The sequence below is a fragment of the Callospermophilus lateralis genome, chromosome 3, assembly GCF_048772815.1.
Source record: "Callospermophilus lateralis isolate mCalLat2 chromosome 3, mCalLat2.hap1, whole genome shotgun sequence".
NCBI lineage: Eukaryota > Metazoa > Chordata > Mammalia > Rodentia > Sciuridae > Callospermophilus > Callospermophilus lateralis.
In genome coordinates, this window is record NC_135307.1 from 75,606,124 (window position 1) to 75,617,880 (window position 11,757).

At 37.3% G+C, this 11,757-nt stretch overlaps 1 protein-coding gene across 1 annotated transcript in view; it reads right to left on the bottom strand.

Annotated features, from left to right (window-relative positions):
* Cgrrf1 (cell growth regulator with ring finger domain 1) overlaps positions 1-8,920 on the bottom strand; it is a 30,524-nt gene extending 21,604 nt beyond the window's left edge. Inside the window, exon 1 of the mRNA XM_076850475.1 lies at positions 8,579-8,920. Within this exon, the coding sequence (XP_076706590.1) occupies positions 8,579-8,682 (104 nt within the window). The 5' untranslated portion in view covers positions 8,683-8,920. The remainder of the gene's footprint in view (positions 1-8,578) is intronic.
* Between the last annotated feature and the right edge of the window lie 2,837 nt (positions 8,921-11,757).

The window sequence follows — 11,757 nt, forward strand, 5'->3', positions numbered from 1 at the left end:
AATTAATCTAGTATTAAGAGAGATTAGAGGTCCCATAGCACTGCAACACACAGTTCAGTGGCTGAATCAAAATACTCTTGAGAATAACAGTTATATTGTTAATATTCTTAATAGCAAAAAGGAACATAGTGATTTTAGGTAAATTATACTTGCTAGCAAAAATGGTATAGAATTATCACATTTTAAAAAAGATATGAAAAACAAATATACATTCAATATGCAGACTACTTGCTATAATTTATCAGGCAAGAGAACTTTTAAAATACCAAAGATAGTCCTTCATTGACATAAGCGATTTTCTATTTTTAAATTTCATGCAAAAATGTAAACTCTGACATACACAGTGAAAAGATTTGAAAGGAAAATGAGACTAAACTCAAGTTTTAGTAAAATTTCAGACTTCGATATACTCCTTTCTCTCTATATACATACCAGTAATAGATAAGAAATAAAATTAAAGAGACCTTGCTGAAATGAGTAAGCAAAACAGTATATTTAAACAAAGAAATAGTAATATTTAGCACTGAAAAAAACCAACTTTTTGCTATAACCATGTGAATGAATTTCAAAAACACGATGCTGTGCAAAAGAAACCTCATACAAAGGAGCAAACACTGTATGATTCCCTATTATAAAATTCCTGCCAAGAACAGTGGCACATGCCTGTAATCCCAGCAACTCGGGAGGTTGAGGCAGGAGGACACAAGTTCAAGACTAGTCTTGGCAACTTAGTGAGACCCTGTATCAAAATAAAAAGTAAAAAGGCCTGGGGTTGTGGTTCAGTAGTAGAGCACCCCTGGGTTCCATTCACAGTTCTTACAATTCTGAAAAAAAAAAAAAAATAGAAAGAAAGAAAAAGGTAAGTAAAGAAAGGAAATTCTAAAGTAGGCAAAACTAACTTCTGGGAGAAATAAAAAAGAGAACAAAAGTTGCTTCTGGGAGTACAGGAGTAGGAAATGAGCGGGAAGGAGCATAAAGAACCTTTACTGGTGATGAAATCTATATCTTTATGAAAGTTGAATTGAATAGAAAGTTTGCTAACACTTGGCCAATGATATGCTTGAGAACTGTTCATTTCATTGTATGTAAATATTACTTTAAAAGAAAAAGAACTAGGAACAAAACAAACACTGAACTCTAGCTAATAATAGTCATGCTCTGGTACTTATGAACGAAGAGCACAACTTCCTTTGAAATGTATCCCAAAATAAGATGGACTATTGATTGGATAGAAGATGGATGAATGGACAAATATGTAATAAGAAAATTATAATAACTTTGGTGTAGACTCTAAGTGATGGGTAAATGTTCCCTATATAATTCTTTCTATTATTCTGTTTGAAAATTTTTATAATAAAATGTTGGAAAAGAGACATAGTTGGGTTTAAAAATAAGTATCTTAATGGATCTGAAAAGGGAAAGAAACATAATGAGTAAAGCTGATGCCATGGTGTGATGGGCCCCGAGTCTTATAGCAGGGAGTAGCAACTAAGCCTTCATGTATTAGGAAGCCAGTAGAGGTTATCTATCCAAGACATGGGTCAGATCGAGGTTCATAATACCAGGAGCTGGGTTAGGCAAATGTCAATCTTGAGCACAACTATCATTATAAGTCTCAGTCTTAAGACTCATCTAAGAATCCATCTACAACTAAAAATATCTTTAAAAAAAATAATTATAAAATCATACCCCGAAAATTTAGGTTGAAAATTAATATGTTAAAACATGACAATAAACCTAATGCTGAGAGGACATCAATAAAATTAACAAATAGAACAGAAATCCATTCAAGATGATGAATTTAATTTTATTGGACAGTTAGAAAAAGCTGCTCTGGCCCTGCCTAATAAAGCTGGGAAGTAAGCGATTACCAGATCAAACTGTTTGCAAGCATCTTAACTGTGACCCAGAGAAAAGCTCAAGAATACAAAAATACCCAGCATCTCATAAGGTAAAGTTCACAATATTTTTGCATCTAATAAAAAAAATCAATAGGCATGCAAAGAATTAGGAAAATATTACCCATAATGAGGAGGAAAAACTAAATAAAAGGTAATTAAAGTTTGAACATATTATATAGAGACATGGACAATATAAAAAAGACCGAAATCAGGGCTGGAGTCATAGCTCAGTGGTAGAGTGTTCACCTAGTCCGTGTGAGGCACTGGGTTTGCTCCTCAGCTTCACATTAAAATAAAATAAATGTGTTATGTCCATCTACAACTAAAAATATCTTTAAAAAAAAAGACCCAAATCAACTTCTAGAGATGATAAATACAATATACTGAGATGAAAAATACACTGGATGAGATTGACTGCAGAACAAAAGATGAGTGAATAAATCTGAAGGCAACATAATAAAAAGTACCCCAATGAAACAGGAAAAGAAAACTGAATAATAATAATTTTAAAAAAGTCAGTAGAACAAAGGTCAATTTCAAGCAGCCTAATATACATGCAATTGAAGTCTACAGAGCAAAGTCAGAGGACAGATAAAGCATTTAAACATATAATGGTCAAATTCATTGAAAAGTATAAACCCACAGATCCAAAAATTTAATGAACTCTAAACACGTGAAACAAGGAAGAATACACTCAAGCACATTGTAATCAAACTGCCTTAAACCAGTGACAAAGAGAATATCTTAAAAGAAGCATTGCATAAGACAGTAGTTATTCTTAGCAGAATTAATGAAAGCCAAAATATCTTTAAAGCATAAAATAAAAAGCTGTCAGTCTAGAATTCTATACCTGTATTTTTTCAAAATCAAAAGAAAAATAAATATTTTTTCACACATAACAAAAGCAAAAAAGAATTCATAATCAACATCATTTCTTGCACAACAAGAAATAGTAAAGGAAATCTTTTGGGGAAAAGGTGAATGATACCAAGTAGCAATTTAGACTGATACAAAAAAAATGTACAGCACAGAAATGGTAATGATGTGGGGAAATAATGTTCTTCTTATTTCTTTTTTTTCCTTCTTCTTTCTTAAACCTCTTTAAAATATTACTTGAAAGTTGACAGTATACCACAAACCCTAAAGCAATCACTAAAAAAAGTTATTGCTAACAAACCAACATAAATCACTTAACTAATGCAAATGAAGAATGAACAGAGGGGAAAAGAAAGAAAGTACAGACAGGACAAATAGAAAATAAGTAGCAAGATGGTAAACTTAAATCCAACCTTATTGATAACAGCATAAATATAAAATGATTAAAAGACAAATATTATCAGATTGGATAAAAACATAAGACCTAACTACATGCTGCATATACAAAACCCACTTGAAATATAAAGACAAAAAAATAGATTATAAGTAAAATATGGAAAAAATATACCTGCTAATACTAATCAAAAGAAAGCTGTAGAGGCTGGGGGTATACCTCAACAGAAAGTACTTGCCCAGCACGCAAATGTCCCTAGGTTCAACTCTCAGAACTGTGGGGAAAAAAAAAAGGAAAAAAGAAAGCTGGAGTGGCTATATTAATGTCAGACACAGTAGATACGAGGGCAAAGACTATTACCAAGAGCACAGATGGCCATTTCATAATGACAAAAGGATTAATTAATTAAGCAGACACAAGAATTCTAAATGTTTATGCATGTATTAATAGAACTTCAAAACATAAAGTAAACCCTAACACAATTGCAAAAAGAAACAGAAAAATCCACATAGTCAGCAATTTAGACTCCTCATGCAATTTAGACTCACTCAATAATTGGTAGCACCAATAGATAGAAATATCAGTAAAAATAGCAAAGACTTGACTAATATTATCAATCAATTTTACCTGACAGGTATAGAACATCTCACCCAATAATAGCAAAAAATATATTCTTTTTAAGTGCATTAGGAAATTTACCAGAGAGGGAGGCCATATTCTGGATATAAAACAAATCTCAATTCATTTACAAGGTCAAATCATAAAAACTATATCTGGCCACAGTGGAATCAAATAATAAGTCACTAACAGATATCTTGAAAGCTCCCAAATATTTAGATTAAATAGCAAACTACTAACTAAGCCAGGAATTTTAAAAATTATGAACTAAATGAAAATGAAAATATATAAAACAAAATTCATGTGATGTTGGTAAAGCAATCCTCTTAGAGAAATTACAAGTCCTAAATGGTTTGATCCTGAGCACCATACCCTACCCACCAAAAAAAGAAAAAAGCGCCAAACACCGGCTGCTCAATCTTATTAAATATAGACCTCCAATTAATCAAATTTCAGTCAGATAAACAAGTACAAGATAACAAATTGTTTCTTTTTTTTTTTTTTTTGGTGGTACTGGGGATTGAACCCAGGGGTATGCCATCATGGAGCTACATCCCCAATGCTTTTTTTTTTTTTTTTTTTTTCTTTTTCTTTTTTAAGACAAGGCCTCCCTAAATTGCTCAGCCTGGTCTTGAACTTGCAATAGTCTGCCTGCCTCTGCCTCCTGAGTTGCTGGGATTACAGGCACCTGATGATGAGTTAACATTGTAGATCCAGAATTTCTTGAGAATATATCCTGGGCCTAACAAACTAATAATCTATTCTCACACATATTCCCAGGTTCCCACGGGTACAATTTAGCAAAATCTTGCAATTCTTTTATAGGAAAAGCTATTTCCAGCCAGACCTGATTTTTGCTCCTGTACTGTGGAACATGCAGAGATCTCCATCTCAAGGCAAAAGGTAGGACTAAGTATGGATATCCCTTTGCAAGGAGACTGCTCTAACTGTAGTTATCACAGGATCTTCAAATGAGGGAAGACTAGATTTCTAATACATGAAAGACTACCTTCATCAAGAGGGCAGGCACAGAGTAACTGGGGTTTCAAGATTCTCAGTGTGTCCATGTCTATCTAGAACCCCCCAGAGACCCACTTCTTTCTAATCAATGTGCTAAATAAGACACTAAAAGGCTGTAAAGTCTATAACCAGCACGATTAAAACTGGGTTAAATTTTTAGCAAGATTGACCTCGTGGCTATACAAAATAAAGTGCTTTAGAACCACAGAAACTCTGACTCTCCGAGACTTGATTTGAGAGTTTCAAAATTTGAGTTGGTCATTTTCTTTCTGTAAGCGCTCCAGTGAACTCAGCAGCAACCAAATCAGCTCTCCCTCAGCCCCTATAGGCACTGTTCCTGCTGTAACACTCAAACGCTTTAACTACTTGGTACCCCAAGGCAGCTGCTTCAGAAATAATTTTATCACCATAAACCAAAGGTAGTAATTTAATAAATTAAATTATACTACATGCCATAGATTATTAGAACCGTATTTCTCATTAGCAAGGAGCTGAAGAAATAACCAATTCAGCCCCCAAACCCTATCTCTAATGATTTTTTCTTTCTAGGATTCCATTCTTAGTAACACTTTATCAGTCAGGGTCCAGCGAAGAGAACAAAACCACACCAGTTATTTTAACAGAGAACTTAAACATTAAAAAATGTTAACCAGGGCTGAGGATATAGCTCAGTATAGAGTGCTGACTTGGCATGTGTGAGGCCCTGGGTTAGATTCCAGTAAGGAGAGAAGGTTAAACCAAAAGTTGAAGGAAAAAAAAAGGCAAAAAGGGGGAAACTGAATATCAAAGAAGTAGTAATAGCAGGAAGCAGTTATTATTCCTAAGACAAAGGAATAGAGGGAAGAGAATTACAACAGTGCAGAAATTTAGAGTAGCAACTCCATGGAGCTAGGATTCAGCTGAGGAAAGGATATTGGTATTTTTAAGGGGTTGTAATGAGATTAGTTCTAGAACAGTAGAAAACTAAACTGGAATAACTTGAGACCACTGCCAGAATAAAGACAGATAAGAAAAGGAATCAAACAGAAATCAGAAAGCCCCTTTATCCTCTTGAAAGCCTTCCAGTCTCCCTTCTTTCTTGGCAAATCCTGACAAACAGAAAGCTTGCAAAAGAGAAATATGATTTAGAGTTCTGCCCCAGATTTACAGAGGTATGGCATGAAGAGGGGTAGTTTGAATATGTCCTGGCCTAATAAACTAGCTATCCATTCTTATACATATTCCCCAGGTTCCTACAGATACAAGTTGCAAAATCTTGCAATTGTTTTTATAGATAAGCTGCTTCCAACTAGGTCAGAAAAGGTGGTATGAAGTTGAGAGACAACAGTTTAATAACCCACAGTTAAGAGGAAAGCAGGGGGTAGCTGCTGAGTCAGGATCCTTGAGTATTTGAGACTGTTAAAAGATGTATATGGCATTTTGGACTCCTTTCTGCACAGTGACTGACAGGAGCTAACAGAAACTACCATGTAGATAAAAAGAAATATCACATCCAATGGCATAATTCTTTCCTATTGCTATTGATATCTAGTAATCAGATGATCCTATTCTTTCTCTACTTTCACCAGTATAGGTGAACACAAAGCAGTAGAATGAGCAATGGGAAAGAAACTACACTGAGGTAAAAACCATGACAGAGAAAACAGATTACCAAAAGGGAGGCAGGTCTCTTATTAAGGGAGGTCTTTAAAAAAATGAAAAGTATGGTGGGCTACTTAGTTTACTCTCTGGCACTGTTTTCATGAGATCAAAATAGAATCCAAATTTTCTTCATTTATAATCAATAAATCTGTGACCTTGGCTTAGGTTTGCAAATAATAGTCAAAAGTTTAATTACATGGGCAAAACTAAGCCACATGAAAAGAATGGTTGAGTTAGACTCAATGAGGCCTAATCAGGATGGAAATGACCGCCACATACATGGATGGTCTTGTGGCTTCAGCAGTGCTTTGGAAAGCAGAACTTCCACCCTTATACCTACATGGATGACTGAGTAATTGCTAAATATTGAAACTAAGCCTTAAACCTGGCAGAGTCAATAACAGTTGGGCATGGTGGCACTCATGTGTAATCTCATTGACTTGGGAGGCTGTAGCAGGAGGATCATAAGTTCGAGACAAGCCTCAGCAATTTAGTGCAGCTCTAAGCAACTTAGCAAGACTCTGTCTCAAAATAAAAAAGTCTGGAGATGTAGCTCAGTGGTTAAGCACCGCTGGGTTCAATCTATGGTACCAAAAATACAAAAAGTGAAAAACCTGACAGTCAGGATTTGAACCTCGGTCTGTCTTATGCCAAAATCTCTCAATATCTCAATCTCTCAATTTAAGTACATAATATAATTATCAACTAAGTATTGATTTTCCTAATGGAGAAAAATTATGTTTAAGAGGATTACAGCAACATTATAGTCATTTTAAAAACTTGTGTTAAGACTGCTTTTCACACTTGGGCAACACCTTCCTAATTTCTAGTTACAGATTTTCTTGAAATGAATAATAGCAATAAAACTTGATGGGTCAAGAATAACAAATTATGGAAGACTGGTTTTCATCTTTCCCCATCCACATACAAAGAATTTTCCATTCTTTCACGGGCAGGTTGGGGAGCAGTATGGAAATGCTAAAATTTCCATTAGTTCCTAAAGATGCCATGTATTTTCAGAAACTGACAAAGGCCTGTGTTCTTTCTTTAAAGTAATGACATAAATAATCAAAGGGTGTTTTTGAACTTGTTTCACAAAGTCTGCTTTAGTCACTAGAATGTATTTCTGTACTCAAATTGTGTTCTCTGAAATGCTTTCTCTTCTCAACTATACACACTCAAACTGCTCTTCAAAAAAACTCATTCTCCAAAATTCAGCTCATGTCTTTCTCTTCAGTGGCGTTCTCTCAGAAGGGGCAGGTCATGGCTGTTATCACTTAGACCCACTATTAGACATATTTGGAACCACCATCTTTTCAAAGGGTCTTATGAAGGCTGCAGCCTTGTGGGCTAGTAAAATGATTCCAACTTTATTTATAAGTCTTGACTCAACACAATACAATGGCATCTCCTCAAGAGAGAAAGATAATCTATGGGCCAGAAGAATTGCTTAGGAGTTATTTAACAATCTATCCTCTTTGTCTCCAATAGGTAAACTGATTCAACACCATAGTGTGACTTATTTCTAAGGTCTCTTCCAGCTCTAAAATTTTTATTTTTATAATTCTATCGACTATTCAAAAGCTGTGAAATTGTGGAATGGGCACAGAAATCATTAAATTCTCAAACGGTAACTGATTCTGAGAAAAGTTCCACTTAAAGATCTGAGGTCAAGTGTTTAGGTCCGTCAGAAACATTAACAATCACTTCTTGTTACTGTCCATGACTGTGCACTGAACAGCAGGTGACTGGTTCACTCTGGGCACACAGTAGGCCTCAATCGGGGACAAAGACTGCCGGACAAGTACTTTATCCCAACATCAAGACCAGACGCTTCCTGGCGGCTTCATGCCCTAGAAACAAAGCTGGGTAAAATATCCTAATCCGGTACCACTCCAGAAATCCGCAGCTCCGGGGCCGGACGGCGAAGCCTGGCAGTGACGCAGGTGCGGTGTTCACCTGGTTCTCCCCCAGCAGTCAGTCGCAGTGCTCCTCACCGATTACCCAACGGCCTCTCAGGCGCCCCAGTCCCGTGGGCTCCTGCTCCTGCGCCCACAGGTGCTCGCCGCGACCCCTCTCCAGGGTTGTCTGTCCCTTCGTCCCTTGCTCCTAGCCCTGGAACACTTACCATCCTAGTACCAGGCCGGTGGTCACGATGAAGCAAGTGAAGACCACCGCGATGTAGAAGAGCGGCGAGTATTCATAGAGCGTTACCAGAAACACAGCAGCCATTAGGGTCCCCTGGGCTGAGCCCGGCTCCAGCCGCCCAGCCCAGCCCAGGCCAAACCGAGCCAGCTCGGCCAGGGGTAAAAGCCACTACGGTGCCCCAAAGCGGACAAACTTTCTAGTTCCTCCCTCACCAAGGCTTCCCGTGAGCTGGAAGTAGAGGCAAGCTCGCAGGAGGTGGGAGCCTGCGTACCAATCACGGCGTCGCCAACAGAGCGTGCCACGCCCCTCCCGCTCCCGCCTCAAGCTATTGGCTTCGTGGGGGGGGCGGAGCCCCAAATCGCACCGCCCCCAACTCCGGGGATTGGTAGCCTGCAAGCACCTCCTTCGCTAATCTGGTCCAATGGTGATCACTGTTCTGCCGGCAAATTCTAAATAAAAATTGGAACCGACTCCAAAATGTAGGCAAAGGCAGGTGTTTTGGTGCCCAAGAGAAGCAATCCGAAATCCACGTGCATCGTTTCCAAATCCTGAAACTCTACATAGGCAAATTTGGGAAGAGAAGGTCAGGCACCTTGGGTTCTATAAAGTGAAATAACCTCACACCTCTTCTTTTTTAATCTAGAAGATTTACGCATAGGCACAATAAAAAACACAAAAAGGAGTCTTCACCAAGCAATTTATGCACGCCTTGCCATCCTTTGCAAGTTGGACTGAAAATAGAGGAAAATCTACGTTGCGTGTCCAAAATTCTCTGCAAAATGAAATAACCGGGGAGCGGAGCGGTGGCGCACAAGAGTAATATCAGCTACTCCAGAGGCTGAGGAGGAGAATCCAATTGGCTGAAGAGGCCAACCCAGGCAATTTAGCTAGACGCTATCTAAAAATAGAAGAACTATGGGTGTAGGAATTGGTAGCACTTCTCAGGGTTCAATCCTGAGTATTGAGGGCCGGGTGGTGCGGGAAGAAAGCAAAAGAGAAAGGAAGGAGGATAATCGTCCTTCTCCCTGCTCCCCTTTCCCCTCTTCCCCCTACACTCCTCGAATTAGAATTGATTTTCACTTTCATAACTTTAAAACGTTTTTTTAAATTAAGTACAAACTATAAAGTAGAGGAAGTAGCTAAAAGTCCACTCCCTCTCCTCACCTCCCATCCCCTCTCAGCTCTGACTCTAATCAGCTTCTCAACTCAAAATACTTCCCTTGTGTCACTTTGGTTGTACTTAATCCTAAAGCCATACCTAGTTACAGCTGAGACCCTAGAAACATAGTCTTGTTTTGGGCAGCAATATCCCCTGCTACAAATCAGGATTTGTTACTGAAGAAGAAAGGGAGAATGGACTTTGGGACATCTCTGCAACACTCCAAGGTCATTCTTAAAATTCATGCTTGGTAAAGATGAATCAAGTTTGTCCTATGACCTCGAATGTCCCTTGGCAAAAGATCATGTAGTAGTGCTATATGAGAAACTTGCTTTTATAACATAATTTTTAATTACTAAGCATTTGATTTGTGAAAGAGCAGTTTACTTCATCGGTCCTCAATTGTTGGAAATTTTTTACTATAAACTACACTGCAATGCTTGTCCTTAGAATTAAATTATTCCTTAAGATAAATTACAGAAGGCAGGGTTTTAGTTTTTAAACATGTACAATTGTAAGACTTTAAAACAAAACACACTGCTCTCCAAAAATGTATGAATTTGTATTCTCACCCTTTCAACAACAGGGTTTTTATTATTGTTTTTTACCATCATATGATATTGGCACGTCTTGGTCAATCTGATAGGCAATTTTATTGCCAGGAAACAATAAATAATTTTCATTATGAAATAAAAATGTAGGAAGTCGCAAATTAAAGTGGCATTAAACATATATATCTAATTTTGTTCCCTCCTAAACCCTACTAAAACTATAGTAAAGAGATTTGAAATGTAAGGAAAAGATGAAAAAAATAAAACACGAAAAGTAATATACTGGAAGATAAAAATCAGGCTAATAAGGATAATTCACTAATCAGACCAGGAAAACCAAATCCCAGACCAATAATAAAGAAAACTGAGGCTTTGAGGTTGGAGAGATCACAACATACTTGAAAGACTGAAAAACTCATTTATACTGAAGAATTCTCTAAAAGAACAGAAACTAACAGAAATTTAACTCAAGCCTTACCACTTCCCACTTGTTTATCTGCTACAGCCACTGAAACTTGTCTCTACTTCTAACATAGATTCTTCCCAATGCATTCATTCTGCACAGTGATGGAAGGTGAATTTTTCCATAGCACATATTTTACTCCACAGCCCAAAACTTGAATTCTCACATTGTCTTTCTTTGAGGATAAAGTAGAACAAGGTTTTTGTTTGTCATACCCATTTCTACAGGACTTGACTTCCACTAATTCTCTCATTTATTTGTTTAAAAAGTGTTACTGAGTGTTAGGTAAGTGCCATTGTAAACGGCATTAGAGAAATAATAATAAAAATGAGATATTCCTGTCCTTAGGGAGTTTTTCAACTAATGGAAAAAATAAATGTTAACCAAAGAACCTAAAACAAGTATAAAAGCTAATTTATGATAAGTGCTATTTAAAAGAGGTACATGGCCAGCCATGGTGGTGTACACCTGTAATCCCAGTGTCTCGGGAGGCTGAGGCAGGAGGACTGTGAGTTCAAAACTAGCCTCAGCAAAAGTGAGGTGCTAAACAACTCAGTGAGACCCTTATTCTAAATGAAATACAAAACAGGGCTGGGGATGTGGCTCAGTGGTCGAGTGCCCCCAGAGTTCAATCCCCAGAACTCCCAAAAAATAAATAAAAGAGAAACATGGAGATGAGAACTCATGATGGAGGAATGTAAGATAGATCAAGGAAAGGTTCCCTGAAGAACCACAGATTTAGATGAGATGCAATGAAGAAAGGTTTGCCAGTCAGTAGGACAAGAGGTCAGAAGAGCATTTTGGATCCAAACTATAGATCATACCAAGGCCTTGAGGTGGGAGAGATCACAACATACTTGAAAGACTGAAAAACCAGTGTAACTGAAGCATGCTGAGTAGGGAGAATCACTGAGAGCTGAAGATGAAAAGATAGGTAGGGTAAAGACCATTCAGGAGTCTTGCCATTTTAACTACTTAAATTTACC